Source organism: Anguilla anguilla, chromosome 3 (assembly GCF_013347855.1).
Source record: "Anguilla anguilla isolate fAngAng1 chromosome 3, fAngAng1.pri, whole genome shotgun sequence".
Lineage (NCBI taxonomy): Eukaryota > Metazoa > Chordata > Actinopteri > Anguilliformes > Anguillidae > Anguilla > Anguilla anguilla.
In genome coordinates, this window is record NC_049203.1 from 11231543 (window position 1) to 11253069 (window position 21527).

The 21527-nt window shown below is 41.4% G+C and overlaps 1 protein-coding gene across 4 annotated transcripts; it reads left to right on the forward strand.

Moving 5' to 3' along the window:
- Positions 1-433: 433 nt before the first annotated feature.
- LOC118222475 (cdc42 effector protein 2-like) lies at positions 434-20010 on the forward strand. 4 transcript variants are annotated; one of them, XM_035408098.1, is made up of 3 exons: positions 452-586; positions 6654-6720; positions 15209-20010. In XM_035408098.1, exon 3 carries the CDS (start codon positions 15585-15587, stop codon positions 16383-16385), a length of 801 nt encoding a protein of 266 aa, XP_035263989.1. In that variant the 5' UTR covers positions 452-586; positions 6654-6720; positions 15209-15584; the 3' UTR covers positions 16386-20010. The 4 variants fall into 4 exon arrangements, with proteins under 4 accessions (XP_035263987.1, XP_035263989.1, XP_035263990.1 ...); XM_035408096.1 differs by lacking the exon at positions 6654-6720 and having other exon boundaries at positions 434-586; XM_035408099.1 differs by lacking the exons at positions 452-586; positions 6654-6720 and adding an exon at positions 8559-8895.
- Positions 20011-21527: the final 1517 nt, after the last annotated feature.

Consider the following 21527-nt stretch of genomic DNA (forward strand, 5'->3'; position numbering starts at 1 on the left):
TATCTTTCCGTGATGCAGATTGAGCTCATCTTTCAAAAATTGATTGATTATACAAAACAGTTTAATTATGTTTACAATTTGAAAAGGACAGACTCGAGCCATTTGCATATCAAATGGAGGTTTAAAGAACCGTTTGTTTCGCCTCTAAGCCTAGTAATGCACTTGACATTTTTTATTGTGCGCTATTTGGTTAATTTACCAAGGAGAAAAAAAACATAAACAAGTTTATGGACTTTTATGGTTATATACTGTCACTCCGAAATTGGGGGGCTACATTCATACAGAGAATGGCTCCGTTTTAATAATGCGTCCCAGTCGGTGATAACGGGGGCATTGTTGTGACCGTTTAAACAAAAGTAATTGATCCTCCTACCCCGAGTCGACACTGGCTCTCCCCCTTTTATAATCTTAACAATAGACCGTTACCAGGCGACCGTTTAAAAGCGCTTGGAGGGAAGGGCAGGAGGGGGGCTGGACGTTACTCGAATCGTCGTATTTATCCGGGTTCACTTCTTAGACTGAATTATTATGGATGTAGCGGGAATGGATAGTACGACATTCGGTGCTCTACGGTTCACAAATAAAGGTAAGTTTCTTCCAAGTCTTCCGTATGTCTTTCGCATATCACATGGATGTAAATTTTATAACATTGTAATTCTGGATTTGTGAGAAAGTGGAGCATGCAACTAAATTTAACTTTTGATTAAACGATTGCCTCACGAAGTGGAAATGGAGCCAGACACTCTTGGGTGTTATAGCTTCAAGAAGTTACACTTTTCAGAACCTCGCCTTGCAATGTTTACATCTATGCAACGTTTTATTATAGCCGAAATGGCTAATATGTACGTGTAGATCTAGAGTAACCTACTGAAAAAGTTAACCGTATGCAGTCGTGCAATACGCCTAAACGTTTGTATGTTTTTATTTATTTATCTAATAGGCCTACGTTATTTTGTTTTGTGTTTTTGTTGCTAAGCTTATTTGAATATGTGATTTCCCCCTGTTATGTTAAACTATTTTAAATGTGAAAATATGATATTGGCTTGTTTAGCCATACGTTAGTGTACATATCTTTTCAGAGTATGTCCTGCTCTGCTTTAAGCACATTTGAAGTGCGTGTTCCCCGCACACTCTGCTCAGTCCTAGTGCATGACGAGATGTTGTCGTTGGACAGTCGCCTGCTGTAGCACCGGGCAGTGGAGAAAGGCCGCTTTTAAACTAACTGCGCTTTGTTAAAGTTTAATAATGGAGGTTCCTGGATGTGCTGTCAAGGGAAACTGCCTTCAGGCATTGTAACTCCGGTGCGCATTTCGTCTGTCACGTGTTTTTTCTCTCTTACATTAATCACGGTCACACAATTCTAACATTTGGGCACTTCGTTTTAAATGGACGAATACGTTACTGCAGTTTTATTGTTCAGTAGCCTGCCAAATACTTAATGCTTTTTTTAGACTGCAAATAGAGTTGCTCATTGACACCATCTTTAAATTTTAGCCTCTTGTTTGTCTAACAAAATAGACTACTGCTTAAATGTAATTATTTGAATGCAACGGACATTTTTGTATAAAATTATGGCTACAGTCAGGCCCAGAATTATTGGGACCCTAAATGAAGATGCACAAAAAACTAAAAAAAAAAAAGACACCATTACTGAGATGTATTGTTATTTTCCCACATGTGGGAAATATTGTATTGGTTATACTGAATCAACAAAAATAACATTTTTAAAATTATAAATGTGTTAAAAAAAAACAAACGTTTTACAATTCTTTGCACTTCTATGATTAGAACTTGGTGCAGTCTCTCCTGGCTAGGATATAGGCACTGAGCCTTATTCTATAATCTGTTTGACAGGGTAAGAACAGACATTTGGACGGATCTTCAACCATTTGTCCATGTGGCACTTTTCACAATCCTTGATGTTCCTAGGTTTGCCTTCCTCAGACTAGACCGCAAGTTTTTGATACAGGTTAAGTCTTGAGACTGAGCTGTGCATTAATTTTGTTTTTCCAGAACCATTTTTATGTTGATTTTGAGTTATATTTGGGGTCCTTGTCTTGTTGGAAGGTCCTTCTACAACCAAGTCTCTGCCTCCTGGTAGAGGCAACCAGGTTTTGGCTAAAATGTCCTGGTACTTGGTGGAATTCATTATGCCAATCATATTAGCAAAGGACCTCTGAACCACTGGCAAAACAGCCCGAAAGCACCAATAATCCACCACCATATTTGATCTTAGATTTGAGGTGCTTTCCCTTATATGCGCCCTTATTTTGATGGAAAACATTCCGACAGTGTACATGGCCAAAGAAGTTACATTTTGGTTTCATCTGACAAGAGCACCCTGTTCCAGTCATAATCACATTTGTCAGAACATTTGAATTTGTTAGTTACTCTCAGTAAGGGCTTTCTCTGTGCAACCCTTCCGAAGAGCCTCTCGGTGTGGAAGCGGTGTTTTACAAAGGGTTTTGATACTTGGTGGCCCCAAGATGCATCTGAACTCTGCAGTTCTTTCAACTATGATCCTTAACCTGCCTCACCGTCCTCCTCGCTGTGCGTGAGGACAGTATGCACTTGCGTCCCCTTCCTGGCAAGTTTGCATCTGTTCCACATATTTGAAACTCTTTGATTATTGCCCTAACAGTCCTTAGTGAGATATTTAACCATGTCTGTATTTCTTTGTGCCACTAGCGACCTGATTTGTGTAGGCCAGCAACCATTTGTCTCTTAATTTGACAGTTCCTTAAGACTGACAAGTTCATTGTAGTTTTAACCGTTTGATTTTAATTCAATAATATTTAGGATTAGCAATAATTTTTGTTTTTGTGGAAAAAATAGTATTACTCAATAAATCAGGTTTTTTCAAAAGAATAATTGTATTAAAATAAAAGTTTTTCATTTCCCCATGTGCCTGAGCCTATAATACAGCTCATTGTATGTGTTATTTTATACAGAGATTCCCCTCAGGTCAGTAATTCTAGACCTGACTGTATATGGCCGTAGGCAGGGCTGGACTTGAAGCAGAATTCGGTTCTGGTATTTTTCACCTTGAGTAGCTTGCCCAGACCAGCCCTACACAAAAAGACTTGGAGTCAGTTGTAGATTACGATCACAAAAAAATGTGACACGCTCTTTTTTGGACTTGTGTAACTGAATAATCAGATGCAAATTGAGAAGACAAATCAATCAGCCCCCTGGTGTCCAGCTCCACATGATGGCGTGTTGGGTGTTTTTGACTGAACGGCAAGTCAGCAAGCTAAGTGCACATGTGTGTCAGTCGGTTTCAGTTGCTTTCGTCCAAAAATAATACCAGATCCAGCCACCATCAAATAAGTGAATCACTCATTTATTTAGTAACGCTCCACTGTGTAACAGTGACCATCACACCTACACAGTTACTCAGTAGATGTCTACGCCTCCTAAAGAGGGCTTCAATTACAAGTAAAAACATCCATCACTTGGGTTTGGTTGAGTCCTCCCTAGCTCTGAGTGTCCAAGAAATGTGGGTATGCAAACTGGTGGAGGCTGGGCTCTAAATGTGTTGATACTGTTGTTTCCCCAGATGGGTCTTGAGACTTGAAAGAAATGACTTGTTGTCCTACAGCATTATATAAAGCCAAATAACACTGAGCGTTCTCCTGCTGTGTCCTCGATTAAACTTCCTCTACCAGTGCGCTTTACAGACTGGACAAATACAGCCACCTGCAGCTAGCCTTTAGTTTATCCCTGCACTTACGAGTGTAAGGCCTGGCCAGTGTCAGCTCGCCTAAGGAAGGATTACAGTTGGATGGGTTCTGAGCAAGGTGCTTTTCTTCGTGTTTACATTGCTGTATGAAACCTCTCCAGAAGATTTTCAGCTATGAGAGGGGAGTTCATATTAAGTGAACAGCAATAAATTCAGCAGTTGCGTCCTCTGTACTTTTTTGAACTTGTTCTTGATGCAAGCCAAATATGATAAACATAAAATGATCAGTGACGTCTAACAGCTATGTTTGTATGGCATTATTTCTTTTTATTCTACGCAAATTATGTAGCCACACAAAATGCCTTAACTGGTCTGCCTAACTTTAACTGTTTTAAAGTCGTGTTCTCCTTTTCTTACTAAACAGAGCTGGACTCATGGCAAGATTTTGAGGTGCATGTTATAGGCTAGATATATTGTAGATTATTGTGATGAGAGCTGAGAAGAGTTGCAGGGTAATTATACAGTTCTTTATGCCGTACTGAGCTAGAGTGTGCACTTTATTAAAACGTGTACTACTCATGCAGTTTTCCTCATTAAAGTGATGGGTGACTAGTGTTGCTAGCTTTAAAAAATTAAAATGCAATTTCATCTACTGCTATTCAGTTAATTTCACCAACTTCAATGTGTGAAGATTATTAAATGCTTTTGTGTTCCTGCATAAACATACAAGGGCGTGTTCATTGCGCTGCGGCTGAGGGACACCGTGTGCTGGGATGTGGGGTAAGCTGGCCCTGAAACTGGAATCTGAACCCACAGAATACATTTGCCCTTGCTTTATGACTGACATCATACTTCTATTTCTCTGTGGTAACATGAGCATTCCTTTCTTTAAGTACAGGGAATGGAAGTAACCGTGCACTTTCTTGGATGTTAAAGTAGTTGTAAAACAAATAATAATAAATAACTATAAATTGATGAAAGATCATGCCGTTCTGCTATAATCAAGAAACTAACTGAGGAGTCTTCATGCATGGTAAGCTCATTAGCTTGTCTTATGAGTGTTCCAGAGGTGACACAGCATAAAAAGGCTGGTATATCACTCACACTGTTTTACATGCAACGTCCCAGTGAACATTTTTTTGTGTTGAGCAGTCGGTGAAACGCCATATTGGCATTCACATAAATATCCGGCTACATTTTGTTGATGAGTGAAAGTTTTCTTGCAGACTAGGAATTAGCCAGGCTGTATCTTGTTAAAACCTGAGCTATGTTGGGGTCAGCCTAGTCCGTTTATGTCAAAATGTCTCTCAACCTAGATTTCCGCCCCTTTAGAAGTCTAGATTCCGGCTTTTGCTCACTGGGATTCTCTCTTAAAAGCAAGTTTTTAACAGAGAATAATTAAGCTCACATAAGAAAACCCTTGGCAGAGTAAAAATGGCCAAAAGTTAATCGGGCAGGAGATAATCGGCTCAAGATGCTTTTAGTTGAAATGAGAAAATAAATGTTGCATGATAGAGGTGCCACCCCCTTCCCAATTTTTAATTTCCCTGAACTTAATTCCTGTGCTTCCAGTACAAAAAATGCTTTCTCATGCCTGTGCTGTATCTGTCACAGTTTTTGCAGCAGTAAGTCATACAGTTGGTGCCTGTTCACTGATGTACTGGATTTTCAGTCATCTCAGAACTCTCGTCTCTAGTGATGTCATCTGGAGATTATTTGGAGCAGAGAGAGGGAAGGAAGGCCCAACTCAGGAAAAACAGCTGGCTTCCATCCAGGACACAGCCTACCCGCCCCCCCCCCCCCCCCCCCCACACACACACACACAGAAGGTCTCAAACTGGCCCTGTCCCCAATCTAGCCTCTCTGACATATTTATTTCTACACATGGCTCTGGTATGGGGCACGTTTATTTATGCAGACTAAATAGGATTCCTCCTGCTACAAAAAACATGCTTGTGTAAGTTTTGCCTGAAAGTGACAGGCTAAATTTAGTCCATGAGGGGCTATACTATTGCTGATGGGCTGTAACATTGTTGGATTGATAGGTGCTATTGTTTAATCTTGTGTTACTTACTTGTGCATTCCAAGTGTACATGTATTATCTGGGAACGGCAACAAGCTCAAAAGCTAACAACCTTCCACATTCACATGTGCCATCAGTCTTAAGCCCATCTGTTTGCTGTCAGAAAGTTATTACTGTAGAACATGAGAATATGGAGTGAATTGGAGACATTCGGATTCTAGCCGTCTCCTGGGAAGTTGGATTTGCAAAGGAATCCTGGTCAGGAAGTATTGCAGTTCCTGTAGCTTTGTCAATGCCAGTGCTAGTGTTTTAATATCAAAATAAGTACACCTTTATCAGATATTAAAAAGGTAATTGCTTGAACCTTTGCTTGTAAGTGAGGATTTCTAATTCTTTTCAGGCATTTGATAAACATCACAATTATATTTAGAACTGTGCAGTAATTAGGCTGATTACTGATTACAGATAGCAACAGTTCCCTACTTGTGTCACTCTGCTGTGTTGTAACATGACCTAGGCTCATTGTTCTGACACACCCGTGTGAAAAAGAAGCTTTTACGAAGCATGACTTCACTGTGAAGCCTTTGTTTTTTGGGGTTTTTGTGGTCTAATTTTCAGACCAGTATTCAGGAAATAAGTGGTTCTGAGCAACATATTTTCATCCCAGGAGTGGTAGCTGGACAAATAGAAGGCAAGGTCCTGTTGGTAGCAAACATAACATTCAACTAATCTCAGACTGAGTAAATGTATCCACACTTGTGCTATACTTCAGAATGTGATGGATTGTATTTTGAATGGCATTTGTGAAAGCATTCATTTAAGAAATTAGTTTTTAATTACACTGGTGAACCAGGAAGCCAAAAAAGAAACCACTGATCACCAGTGGACAGTCAGTGGTCACAGTCATGTGATCCGAAGGGTCATGGACTTTTCATACTCTTCTTGCAGGCTGTCTCCTCCCACAGTGCAAATTTGCACGGATTTGAAGGAACGATTAAAGAAATGTCACAACCAGGTACTCCAGTAATTACAATCCAGTTATCTATGCTCTGCACCGTGGGTGTCTCAACCTATCCTCTGACAAATACTTGTAAAGCTTACATTTTAGAGTATCAGATGGGACTATAGGGGGAATTAGCCATCTGACATACTACAGGATGTCAAAACGCAGGAACCAAATGATACATCACCTGTCAGTGTGTTACTCTAGTTAATCAAATATAAGACTTAAGGAGCCAGAACACTCCTTGTGAATACACTACCTGTACCTGCATTACCAAACAATTATTAGAAAAGACTGTCCTCCCTCTGCAGGGCTGGAAGTTTAGAAGGTATTTGGGAATCATCAGTGGAGTCATCGGATGGAAATTAGTTATTTTAAGTAGTCATCAACAGAATGAAACAGAAAACTGAAATGCAAATGAATGGTGTGATTGTGGAACTGTGGATTCGATTACTGCATCCCTGCCTGCTGTGCTTGATTTGTTATTTGGCTGCTGTGCGTTGTTCTCTGGAGCTCAGAGTTGAACTTGTGGTCATGGTACTGGTGTCCTGTGAGGCCAGGTGCTGCACTCCTCCAATATTAGAGCATGCCTCTGCCATACTGTTGACTCTCTAGTTTTAAACAGAAGAGGCGAGTGATTTCTTTGCAGCAGAAATGTGGAGCACTGAGTTTATGAGCACACTAGTGTGTCCAAATATAGTATTGTGGGATGCAGAATTCCACACATTTCTGTGAACTATTTCGACCTAAGAAATCAGGTGAGATGAGTTTGCTGTACTCAGCTAAGGTCTGGCTCCCAGCAGCACTTGAAAAGAATGTGTTGAGTTCCATCTGAGACAAGTTTTTATTTAATTGCAGGGAAGTGAGTTTAGACATACCTGACTGAATTACTATTTGTCCAGTTTTTTTTAAAAGAAATAAAACATAGTTGATATTCAGAATGCATCTGCTTGCATGTAATTGAGCTGAGAAATGTGACATTGCTGGAGAAATTAGCTGCATGACAAGAAATAGTACCTTGGTATTTGTGCATTTTGGATTGTGTTTCTGTTGCTTTTTGTTATGTGGAGGGGCTCCATTTGAATGTGCAACCCAGTTATGCTGAAGATTTCAAAATAGTATTGAGTAGTATGGCTAAAGTAATATATGTGTTTTCTAAGCTGTGAATTCTGGTAGCTAATATGCTGAGCAGGCAACTCATTAACTCGTTTGACCAGATTTATTTGGCGTTGTTAAATGCCTGATACTTATCTGAGTTTGCATGTCGATTGTTTGGCATAAGAAATTGAACAATAAATTCTCCTGAAATGAAGACCCACTGTAACTGGAATCAACCTTAGTTTAGGCCAGGGCTGTGAAATTAGATCTGTGTCTGTACCTTCTGGGCCAATCATGTATAGTGATTTGAATTCAGTGTCATTTCTTGATGAGCTGACAGCTGAAGACTGCTTTTGTGTCCCAATGTAAAATACTTTACTGTATCCTGCCCTTGAGGACAGTAAGTTATTTTTGCTGATGCCAAGAGCTGAGGACAACACTCTGGGACCCACTAATTAACAGCCTTGCTGTGTTTTACTTCATAGATAATTTTAGATTACAAGGAACTGGGCTTGTAACCGAAAGGTCGTAGGTTCGATTCCCGGGTAAGGACACTGCCGTTGTACCCTTGAGCAAGGTACTAAACCGAAATTGCTTCAGTATATATCCAGCTGTATAAATGGATACAATGTAAAAATGCTATGTAAAAGTTGTGTACGTCGCTCTGGATAAGAACGTCTGCTAAATGCCTGTAATGTAATGTAATGTAAAATGACAAGAAAAAAGACAACAACAAAAAAGGTCCCAACATGAGTTCTTGCTATGGGCAAGTTTAGAGGGATAGTATTTCTGGAAGTGACATGTTTATGTTGCATTCTGTTTTGTGTGAATACTTGTTCCAAGTGTCAAGCAGAGGATGCCAGGGGTCAGATTCTGAGGGTATCTGTGTATATGACAGCGCACTGTGAGAGTCGGCGCGTTCTTGCCAGCGCGAGCATCTGCGGTTTTGCGTCAGTGATAGCGCCGAATGGTCGAGTTGGAGATTCCAGCAACGAGGAAGTACCGGATTCTACCGCCTATGATTCTGTTGGAGCCGCTGAATCTCTGGTACGGGAATCAGGGAAAATGGAACAACAATTGGAGATCCAGGTGCGTTCTCTGGAACAATAAAAAAACCAACTTTTCTTTATGCAAGCCAGATTGCTTAAACGAAGCGCAGTGATGTTTTTCAGGATCTGTCTTGACAACCTATTTACTTAAATCAATAAACGTGTTTTAATTGAACAAAGGTCGAAAAGTGTTATTTTATATATGTAGTAAAGACGATCAAAAGTATGAAGCCGTCTCTCGATTTAAGAAACATCTAAAACGGATGATGTTCCCGTCGGTTTCTGTCATTAATCTCTAAGAATACCTGCCCAGAGCATCACCTAACTTACTTGAAAGGTGGCGGCGAGCAACGTAGCCTCCTTACTCGTCCTGTGTGAAATCCAGTGCCATGGTTTGAAAACTGCCCTTGTCCCGTGTGTTTCACGAAGAACAAGCGCAATACCAATACCACAGCCACACGCGGAAAACGGTTGGTGAAGCACGTCTCCGATTCGGCCGTATCAGCAGTTAGCCGCTGTCTGCATCGGTATCAAGTGAAAGGAGACGTTATTTTTACAGCGGACGAGACAGACAGATCAACATCCCTGAACGCGGGGCGCACGATAGGCAATTGTCCATGGAATCGCAACGGAGGCGGAGAGCTGAAAGCGCTGTTGAAAGATATTCTCCATTTAAAAGAACGAATGGGCACGAAAATGATCACCGCCGACTTTAGAGGTAAAGTGACGACGGTAGTCTTTATCAATATTGGCGCAGGAGGAACAATTAGGCTATATAGTGATTTGGATCCATGTCAATTCAGTGCACTATAAATACCCTATTTCTAGCATGGCTCACCTGTGTAAAATTGGGTTATGGGGAGGGGCAGTGCGGGTATGGAGTGTCAGTTTTGGTGCAAATGTATAGCTGTGTTTAAATCCAAAAAATTAACTATTGGATGCATTTTCATTACATTCGAAACATAAAATTAGTGGTTTATAGTATTGTTTTGCAGAGCCATGATTGAATAGTATATTCACTAGAGAGTCTTCGAAATAAAAAATATTAAGTGGGTAGCCTATAGCATTTATCAGCAATATCCTACATCGTGCCCTTGTGGATAACTGCATCTGGGTCCAGGAAAATAATGAACGTCTCTGGGTGAAGAATAGAAGTGCAAATTTATCGTTATTCTAAGGAATTACACGTTGTTTGCTTTGGCTCATGTATAGGCATGCCAGAGGGTGAAAGTTCAAGATAAGTTTTTACACGATGATAAATTCGCAGGTTTCTGAAAACTCAGCTCGTAGGTTTCCGCAGCAGTTGTACCTCGTGCTATGCAATGGTTGCGAAATCGAGCATAATACAAGATCGTTGTTAAATTTGACAACTAGCAGCTACAGTATAAACAATAAATTATTTCTGAATTAGAGATATGCTTTCAAGTTAGGAATACTTATTTTGACCAGAGTTTAAATTGTTTCTTGTCAGAAAATACACTGAAGTATCGTATTCGATTAAAAATGGCATTTGAAGCGTAGCGCATGTGTGATTAAAACAGTAAGATACTCAGTTAAAGATTTGCAATGAATTAATTCCGGGGTTTTGGTGTTCAGGGCATATGGATCTGTGATACAGATTATGCAGTTTTTGGATAAATCCCAGGAGCTGATTATTGTCAATAGGACCTATGAAATATTTGAATTGCGTGATTACCAGGAAGGAACATAAACCGTACTCTGCAACTGTTTGAATGGTGACAGGGGCTGCATTGTTCAAAACTGACTGTTGCAGTCCAAAGGCCGTGCAGCGTAGACAATGGAAGTCTCAAACAGCGGACAGGCGTCTGTGTATATGCCCAGTAGCAACTCCGCAAAATGCTGTGATAGTATGTTTTGTCCATTACACCTCAATTTTTCAAATGGGGGTCAGTACACAGCAATGGCTTGGTTATGACAAGCAAATAACTTTCCCAGTCACATTTTATTAGTCATATTTATTTATGTGGGATTTTTAAGGCTTACCTGTACATCTGTCTTCACCTAGGCTATATGGTTTAGCGTTTAACTGGAAAGGTAACTGAGGAAGACTGCCGCCTGGTGTCCCTGTGGGTTTACTGCATTTGGTTAATTTATTTCTGGAATTTCAGCTTGCCTTGTGCTTTTGTTTGTTCTGTTAATTTTACTTAGATACTTATTCTCCACATTTTCACACAAGCAAATCACATGGGTCACACTGTTGCTGATTGCTGGGCAAAATATAACGTCTAGTGACTACTAGAAACAAGCCCAAGCACTGTTTCATGAGTTAACCTGTAAGTGTCTGGATTAAGCAAGCTCATGAAGGAAGTCAAGTAAAGGTGTCCAAGCACTTGCCTGATTGCCCAGCAGCGTGAATGTGCCCTCTTAACGGTAGTTAGGATTCAGTATTTCTTATTTTGGAATTCTGTTTCAGATACAGACAGTCAAACAGTAAGTGCTAGTGCTCAGTTCGGACTTCTGTAGCACTGTAGGATTTTTCCAGGTGGGATTGTACTGGTGGGTATTTATTATAAGTTAGGTATAAGTTTTTTGAACAACTGGCCCCAAAGGTGGTTGCCCTGGTCAGCTTTCAGCATTATTATAGGGATATTGTTAGAGCACTGTGTTAGTCAGCATTTTTCGTTCTTATCATAAACAGTGATACTTTGTGAAAGAACGTGCAGTTATGTACTCTTTGCGGATATGTTGTTTTGTTGCCCGAGCAGAACATTTGTTTTTATGTTTGTTTCTGAGCAATTATAATTATACATTTAATGTAGGCCTATTTCATGTTTTTAGGCTTGGACATGAATTCAAGGATACGCCCTGAATACTTTCTTAGTACAGCCGTTTGACTGCTGACATTGGACCACACAATCCCAGGTTCATATCTGGCTAGGGCACTCATTTAATAGACAGTTTTCATAAGTTATTCATATAAAATTACAGAGACATCAACACAATGTTTTTAGGCACATGTTTTCTGCTCATTTCTGATGTCATTGTGATTGTCTCTTTGCCTCGCAGCTATAGTTGCTAGTTGTGTTTTTCTGATGTCCCCATCTTTGCTACCAAATTATGTTTATACTTGTGTATAAATAAGGCCACAGCAAGACATCTGCTTTTGATAAGTACTCACACAGGAACCCCTCATGAAATATGTTTGGCATGAAATGCTGCTAATGTCTCTGACAGAACAGCCTGAGGCAGAAACCATGGTCACTGAATTCATATCAGTTTATACCGCTCGTATTGTTCTTATCATGCAGCCATGTGTGTTTTGTTTTAAAATGAATACTATTCTATGCACAACAGGAATGGTTGTGACTATTATACATAGAGAATGCTGTGTGTGTCATGAGGTTTGTGTTTTTGGCAGCGCGCTGCAGTGCTTTTACGAGCCAGGCGCTCATGAGATCGCTTATTTTTAACCCAGAAGAACACCCATGATTACCCAAGTACAGTACGTGGACTATTCAATACTCCATATGTATATGGGTCTGGTTTGTAAAGTTTCTGATAGGCTACATATTTAAGTACAGTATTTTTTTTCAAATACGTAATGTTTGGATTCGGGGATGCATTTTTAGAAAACATTTAAATACTTTTAGTGTTTGTATTTGAAAATGCATTCAGATATTGAACTTAATGTGGAGTAACCATTTTCTACAAACGCAGATATATAACCATGTTTACAGTCATATGAGTCATTGCAAAGCCATGATAGCCATGTTCAACTTCAAAAACCACTGGGTTTCAAAGAGATAGTCTTGAGAGAGAAACAAGAAGGGACTATTATTATTCATAATAAAATATATTTGTTTTCTCAATAAAGTAATTATATGTTGCATATATAAAGTCATGCAAATATAGGGTGCTGAAGGCCCAGACAAAGATATATTAAGGTTTTTGGGTCTGCATGTGATGGGCCTAAAATTATTTTTGGCCTTTTTCAAATTCCAGATTCTCACTTCAGTCATTTTGAAAAAATGACTAAAATGAGAACATTGCTAATATTAGAACTACTACTGTACTGTCTTTACATAGTTCTTACATGTTGAATGGCAGCCTAGTTTTTTGTCTGTGTGTTTAACGTTGGTATTTTGTGCAATAAAAAATCATGTGCACATCCTTTAAGTTGTAGTGGGTGCAGGACAAAAGAATTAGAGTGAGAACAAGACATAACAGCTTTTTTCAAAAGGTACTAAAATGTTCCGGAGTTTTTTTTAGGTTTTTTTGCTCATGGAGGTACACTTGGGAATTTAATGAAGGTTGGTTGTTTTCTCAATTGTATAAGGTGGTTTGAAGCTTGTCCTTGTAGTATATTACATCACTATTGATGTTTCATAGCCATTGGAATGGGACACTGTGCCTTCCATCTTGAGTGTAGACAAAGCATGTTAAGATGAACTATTCATCATTACATTGCTTTTGATGAAAGATTTCATCTTTGAGTCATACCGAGGCTTGGAGAAGCATATGAAAGCCCTCAGTGGCAGTAATGATAGCTTTCCTGTAATCAATGGCAAGCATTATCTCCCAGTTCAGTGAGTCAGTCAGAAATGCATATCGCAGGCATTGTAGTCTTCATTACGTTAACAGTATCATTATTTTGTGCTATAAAGTCTCTGTCAACAGTGTTTTTGTTCTCTGAAGTCACAACCAAATTAGACCAAATCAGTGACTCAGTGTGCGCCCTGTGTGGTGCCTTGCCGACGGTTGGTACAGACAAACAAATATACGTGTGTGTCATCCTTCCTCTTTCAGAGAACGGTTGTCAACGACCCAATATTGCAGTCCACCGCGTCCTTCATTTCTTTCAGACGGAAAAAACATGTTCGGGCCTGGCACATCCTCCGCGTTTCCATGCTCGGTTTGTTTATGGGGATGTAATTCTTGGACCCAAGAAGCGGTTTTTGTTGAAATTTTTTTGGAACTAGTGGTTTGTAGGGTTTTTTTTTCACAACACCGTAAAATCAAACAACCGCACAGTAAAATGTTCAGAGGGTTAAATCCACTCTTACAGAGTGCATGTGGTCCCTGTTAGATTCATTTGTACTCTGTTAAGAGTTGAACTAGCACTGTGCAGGTACTGTTTTCGCACGGTAAAATGCAGGGATCTGCATTTTAGGCTTGTATCCCTCTGAAAACTGCTGGTGAATTGTGTGTTACTGAGGGAGGTGTTGAGAGAGGCGCAAAGGGGAGCTGTAGCTAATCATTATCTTTTCATGCGGCTGTGACCCCCACCCCCACCTTCCCTCTCCCCCCAATTGTTATTTCTCAGAGCTGCAACAGAAGGAGTGTGATGTCATGTCTGAGACACGCATGCCAGGCCTGGTCTCTTAGTGACTGCGCACCTGAAGCGGCTCAGATCAAAGGGCAGCTTTTTGCCAGCCAAAGCCCCCAGGAGTGAAGTGTATCAGGCCGGGTTAGAACACGATCCGTCAGATCTCTCGAGCCCGGCACACTGCTCTGGGCTCTTTGTGCATTCAGAGTCAAGTCCATCCAGTGATTAATGTTAGTCTCAGAAGCTCAGAAGCAGATATCTTAATTCATCAGATAGCCATTGCATGCCGCGGAGCTTCAAGTATGACCCCAGCAACAATAGCAGCATCCTCTCAGTTTTTTTTAGCTGATGTCATTGCGTATTGGGCCCTGTTCCCGATTATTTTCACAGTGTAAGCAGCGGGTGATGGGATCAGAGAGAGAGAGAGAGAGAGAGAGAGAGGGGAGGACAAAGCCAGGGTAGCACTGTCTCTAATGGCAGTGAAATGCCCTCCCGGACTCTTGCAGGTGATGACGGTGTGTAATGTGGACATGAGTTGAATTACCTATTGTGTCAGGCACAGAGAAGAGAGGCTCAGGCAGGGGAAATAGGGTCCAGGATCAGTTGTTTGTGTCTATGTGGCAGCTAAACCACAGAGTAGCATTAACTCTTCCTTCCTGCGGGCTTGTTGCGTGACACAAGTTGGCAGGGGGTATTTAGCTATATTAAAGAGGCTTACTGTTAATCCCAGCTTGCGACTTTTTATTCAACAGGTAGGCTAACTGGAGGAAAGGGGAGGAGGGATGACATCCATGCCAAAATATACGCTGTCTTTTATTTTCTATTTAAAGACTCTTTCCTGATCTGATGGCGGTGGGCCACATTGCAGGAGCAGGAAGTTTTCATAGTGTGTTTCGTGCATCCATGCTCCAGATGTGCCATGAGATATTTGAAAATTTCAACCTTTCCATTGTTTCTCACTGCCCTGCCTTTTAGAAACCACTTCCGGTAACATCTCCAGAGGTTGTCCATTTGACGTGAGGTGATAGTGTTGGCTTAAAGAGTAATTTTGATTCTTTCTTTTCAGAAAGTCTTTGCGTCTGGAGGCGACTGACCCTGTCGACGCTGACCTCTGACATCACGGAGGAACCTTGACAGAGGAGCCATCTGCCTTCTCCCAGCCCTCCGGCCGTTCCTGCAGACCTTACTGTGTGAAGCACAGGAGTTTCGGCTGCTTACATCTGTATGTGAGGACTGCAAGCGCTCTTTAGCTGCTCTGTCCCGGGTTACCCCTCCTGGTCTGCAGATTTACTCCACCAGTGCTCCTGATTGGCTCCTAAAACGGATACTTCAGCTTCCTGGTTGGAAACAAGTGTGAGGTCACCTGTCTTATCCGTGGAGAAAAGCTGACAGACCCTGGTGGTTTGGAGACACTGTCGGCCCAAGAGGCCAACCCTTCCAAAATGTCTACCAAGGCACCTATTTACCTGAAGCGGGGGAGCCGAAAGGGTAAGAAGGAGAAGCTGCGGGACATCCTGTCCTCCGACATGATCAGCCCCCCGCTGGGGGACTTCCGGCACACCATCCACATCGGGAGCAGCGGCGGGGAGAACGACCTGTTCGGGGACCTGTCCTTCCTGCAGGGCAAGTTCCACCTGCTGCCGGGCCAGCAGGGCCGTAGTCTGTCGCAGCGCTGCAGCCAGTACGGGGAGCCCTTCCAGTTCACCCGCGCGGCCAGCGTGTGCGGGCACCAGGCCTCCGGCGAGAGCTCGCCCCTGCTGAAGAACGCCATCTCCCTGCCCGTCATTGGCGGGGTGCAGGCCATCACGCTGCCCGCCTCTGGCCCCGCCCCCGACCCAGCCTCCGACTTCGCCCCCGACTCCGCCCTTGACTCCGCCCCCGACTCCACCCCAGATTCCCCGCTCGCACAGCCCGATATGCTGAGCCAAGCCCCGCCTCCCAAGCCTCCCAGGTTACACCTGGATGACAAGTCCCCGCCCCTCAGTCCAGACCCCTCCATGCGGTCCTCTGACACACCGTCCCCCCTGACCCCGCCCTCCTCGAGGGCGTCGCTGGATGCCGAGCAGTGCCTCCAGAGCCCGGAGGAACGGCCTTACCTGTCCCATGCCGGCTCCCTGCTCTCCCTGCACCTGGACTTGGGGCCCTCCATCCTGGACGATGTGCTCCAGATCATGGACAAGCACAGCATGGGTGGCCTCAACGGGACGTGCGTACATGGCGGGCGCCAGGAGATTGTCACCTGAGGACCCCTCCCCCTTCCCATCCCCGTCACATTGAAAAACGTCTCCCTCTCTTCCTGTTCTGATTTTGCTCCTTTTGAATATACCTGCTTATGTCGAACGCCAAGCCTAGCTGGAACACATGGATTGGTAATAGAGAGCACTTGTTTGAACCCCTTTTATGGATATTTTTCCTTACCTTTTCTCTTTTGTTACTGTGAATTATTCCTTTAGCCTTTCTGTGTTGAATCTCGAAATTGTGCAGTTTTTACTGTGTAAAAGACACAATGGGTGAGCTTTTTTTTAACCCATGTGGCCTTCACATGTTCACATGTATGACTTAAACAGGAAATACAATAAGACTGTTGGACCTGCGAACTCTCCTGTGAAAGGTTGTTTTTGTACAGCTGAACTGCTGAGTGTGTTTGCTGACTGCTTCAGCTGAGGCCCTACTTACCCTACTGTACCTTTGCATATACTCCTTTGAGATTATTTCAAAGAGCCACTGGAGTTTCTTTTTTTGGGTGTGTGGCCTGATTAGTGCGAGAGGGACGATTCTCTGTCGGGCTGCAGCACTGGGGTGTGGGAGGAGGGAATATCGATCGTCTGCCTCCACCCTAAATCTCCTCCGCACAGGCCTCTTGCTGAGGCAGCCCCAGCGGGCACTGGAGGCCTTCCTTTCATCCCCGCGAACTGTGCTGACGAACAAAAACCCGAATCCGCTAACCTTCCTTTTCGCCCGTATTCTCCCAAGAATCACGCTGACCTCCCATCTCAGATCTCATGAGCTGAAAGAAACGCTGCTCGTTAGAATAGCGCACCGCCTCAGAGAACTTCCGCATTGGCACAGGTTGCGGCCAGTGAATATCGGGGGTTAAAGAAATGGCGAGCTGCTTCATTGAAGTGCGCCTGCACACTGCATTCCTGTTAACGCTGCACCTCATCAGTTATCCTGCAGGGGCTGTGGGCACTTCTGGTGTTTAGTCTCTGCTCTCCCTGATGTGCACACACCACCAGAGAGCTGAAGACATTCTTTACGTCAGCTGACTGACTTTACTGTTCACCGCCATTCATCAGAAAGCACTTCTTCAAGACTCCCGTCTGTGACTGCATTGGGCAGCCTTGGATTTCTACTCCGGGAAGCAGCACAGATATAAGGTGCTTCAGTTGGACATTATCACAGAACTATAAAGCGGTGCCATTTGTCTTCTCTCGGTCTGTAAATTTAAATAAATTGGGAATGATAGATGCTTGTGAATCCATGTAAACCTGCAATAAAAATCTTAGCAGCACTGATAAATATTTATAATAGATATTGTTCCTGCATAGCAACTCTGTAGAGCCACAGAAGTCAATCTTATTAAAGAGGCCATCGTAGTAAATCTCTCCTGAAAGCTGAGAAAGCCTAGGACTGATTGTTAGACGCTGGCCTTTATTTTAGGGTTAATAAAGAGTGTAGTCCATGCAGAAGAAGCACTTGGTTTGTGTTTGCAATTCTTGTGTCTTGTCATCAGGATGGAATAGTGCACAGCACTTTCCCCATCTGATATTTTCTCTGGTTTCTCTAGTGTTCTCTAGGTTTTGCCAGATTGAGTTTATGAACATTTTAATTGTTATAAATGATAACTAATGGTATCACTGTTACTTCCTTCTCTCAAACTGCTCAGTAATCCTGATTACTTAACAGGTCTTCATAGTCACATTTTTAAAAGTTTTCTTGCCCTCTCAAAAATAATTAAGGAAAAGCAATCATAAGTCCAATAGAAAGTTATCCAAACTATGTAACATCCTGCTACCAAGCACGTACTGTTCCTGCAACTTTACTATGATATCTCAACATGGAAACATTTCTCCATTACTGCAGGAATTCCGCGGGCTAGACTGATCCTGTAACCTAGAAACTATATGAAAAAAGTAATTTACAAGGACAAAGAAGACACTACAGACTAGCATACATCACTGACAGAATGTTTGCGGAGTTAGTTTTCCTCTATATTTTACGGTCTATTCAGCAATATTCTCAAAATGCATTTGTGCATGTGAAATTCCCTTTAGAAACACTGATTAAACATGCTGCTTTAGATACCGCACATGTAAATGGTTATTGTCTTCCTTTTTTATTAATTCGTTTTTACTGTGGATTATGCATATGGATTTCTGGGGTAAACTTTCTTCATAAAGCAGAGGGGAAAGGCATTTTAGATGCGTGAGAAATTAGTGTGCATGCACACATTTTAAAGTTAGATACAAATACTCTTACTATGGAATTCAGGGTTCCCTGCAAAAGTCATTTTGTAATGAAACTGATACTCTGTATGGTAAATCAGTAATATTGCAGTCCAGGCTACAACTGATAAAGCTTGCTTTGTTCTTTTAAATGATTGCATTTTGGTGAAATTTGAAGAGTAATATATGTCAAACTCAAACCGTGGAACATGATCCAGTCGGATGACAATGAAATGTCGTATTCATTGATAGTTTATCTTTTTTTTTTTTGTTGCTCGCCAGGTATTATTTTTCTGTTTAACTTATTTTCATGTATTGTCTGCTTGGACTGTATACAAAGTCATTCTACCTGAGATGTGAACCAGCGACCTTCCGGTTTCAAGTCCAATTCCCAACCCCAAATGCACACTGCTGCCCTTTTGTAGTGCACTGGTTCTCAGGAAAGATGGAAGGAAAACTGGTAGGATTAATTACTGTCCGTAAGGGACCATTCTGCGCGGTTGGTTTATTGGAGCCCATTTTGGGGCTGTTGATGGAGGAAGGATCCCAGCCTGCACTCTGGAATGCGCTGATAAACAAGCTGGGTGATGTGCAGCACCATACAGGCAAGCATACCGAGCGCTGCATCACAGAAGCCTGTTTGTCCAATCAGCCTTGACTCCGCCCTCCTGAGTTCAGACTCCACCCTGCTCAGTCCAGACTCCACCGTGAATCTCTAAGTTCATTTAAAATCCCAATTCTCCCAAAAAAAGATTAATGTATGATTTTAATGACACCAAACAGGAAGAAAAAACACATTTTGACTATACTATAATTTTTTTCAAGATGAAAAACATTTTACTTAATCTTCTAGAGACTACTCTTTTACAAAGTCCCAGAAAGCCTTCTCTCTTTTATGATGTCAGTAATGCATCCAGTGTTAATAGGGCTAAGACAGACCACTGTCATGTATTCACACATGCCAAACTGAAATGAAGCAGCTCCATTTGTTTGCATGGCTAGGTTTGGTTTGATAACGGAAATGTATACAGTAGGTCACTGCCTTCTTATTTACACTATTTTGTTCATCATAGATACATCTAGGAAGTGTCTACTGAGCTGTAGAATATTTTTCAGCAAATACTTAATACTTACAGCCAACTTGAAAACCATATTTTTACTTTTACCTTGGAAATAAAAAAATGTCCCATCATTTTAAAATTGTTATTACCAAAGAGATTTCTTTGGCCGTGCATGAGGTGAATCTGGTATATGAAATGCTGAAATATTAATGTGAACTTGAAAATTAGTCATGTGGAATTTACATAATGGAATTTATTGTAATTTACTAGGTATTTAGAAATGCTATGATAGCCATGAATGCGAACAACTGAACAAAATATCATTTTACTATTTTCATATAATAAACCAAGAATAAAAATAACGATCATAACTATTATTTTTTATTTGTTCTTTGCACTTTATACAATTTAATTTTTGAGCTTATGAATTTATGGAGGGAGTGTGACTGAAGAAAGTGAATTAATGAGATGTCAATGATTTAGGGGGAAATGCGATCTATACCATCTTAGCTATTTAACCTCACAAAGTATTCAAAGGTTGTGAGCTTTGTCATTTATTACTCCCAGAAAAAAGTCAATTTAGTGTCGGAAATATCACAACGATAGCAACAGCGATGAGCATACTGCATGGCTCTATTACATGTGCAGTGGTAAATTATCTAGCATAGCGGCATCCAAACTAAACATGAGCATAACAACTGCTAACCTTGAGTAGCTATCAGTGGCACTGGATTTTATGTTAGCTACATACTTCCCAATGTTATTGATTGTACTGTATGCCTTTAAATGTTATGTGCAGACCATCCCTGTAGGCCTGGAACAATGTTGTTGTTCAGCCTGATATTCTCTCATTAAATTTTATTGAGAGAGTAATCCCTAATCCTCAAATTGATATTATATTAACTTATGTTATTATTACTTAATATTCAATCTTGGATTGATTTTTTTTCCTGGCGTACTTGAGGTGCTTGGTCAAATGACAGAATGCAATATTGTAGGGAGCATCTTGAATTTTACCAGTAAATAAATAATTGAATTTGTGTATCAAATACTGTGTAGTGTGCTAGTCTACTGGGCCTTTAAGCGATGTGTTTAGTAATTGCCCCCCTTTCATTTTGGATATTTTTGTTGGACATTTTTTGGGTGTACTGTTAAACCCAAAACAAGCAATAAGCACCTATTACAACAGTTTAATTGCAAGCGGCAAATATTCACTGAAATGGGTTGAAGAAACAGATTTACTCATTTTATTCTAACAATACAACCTGAACTACACATTTATTTCAGAAAATGAATAAATTAATAAATATCCCTCTGTCTATCTCTATCTCTTTCTCTCTGTCTCTCTTTCTCTATGTGTGCTCGGTGTGTGTATGGTGTGCGTTTCTCTTGTTTTCAGTGGCGTGTCCACTTTTTCAAAAGCCCTGGGAATGGCTCCAAATGGCTTTGTTAACACAGAGGCTCCGGAAAACACAGCCATTGACCCTGAGAGCAGAATGGCCTGGGAACAGAGAAGGGAGGGAGGTGGTGTGTGAAACCATAGAGATAGTGTAACTAGAATGGACCTCAGTAACAACATGTGTCCAAGCACTATGACCGCACTGGACAAGGCCGAATGGATGCTTGTTGGAGTTCAAAAGTAATTATTTATCTTAAGATATTGAAGTGTCAGCTAGGTATTCCTTATGTGTGCAATCATTCAGGGCACTATATTGGCTCTGATAGTTTCATGCAAATTAAACTGAGCTTTTGTCAAGTTTAGTAAATCTATGTCTTTTGTGTAGAGTGAAAGGACAAGGGAGAGAAAGAGATTAATGAGGGGACCTCACATTCCATTCTCGTTAATAACTCACACATCAATCTACAGTCTTGAGCTTTT

Bases quoted from the DNA above. Each gene is read 5' to 3' on its own strand.
- LOC118222475 (XM_035408096.1), top strand. From the start codon at position 15,585: ATGTCTACCAAGGCACCTATTTACCTGAAGCGGGGGAGCCGAAAGGGT.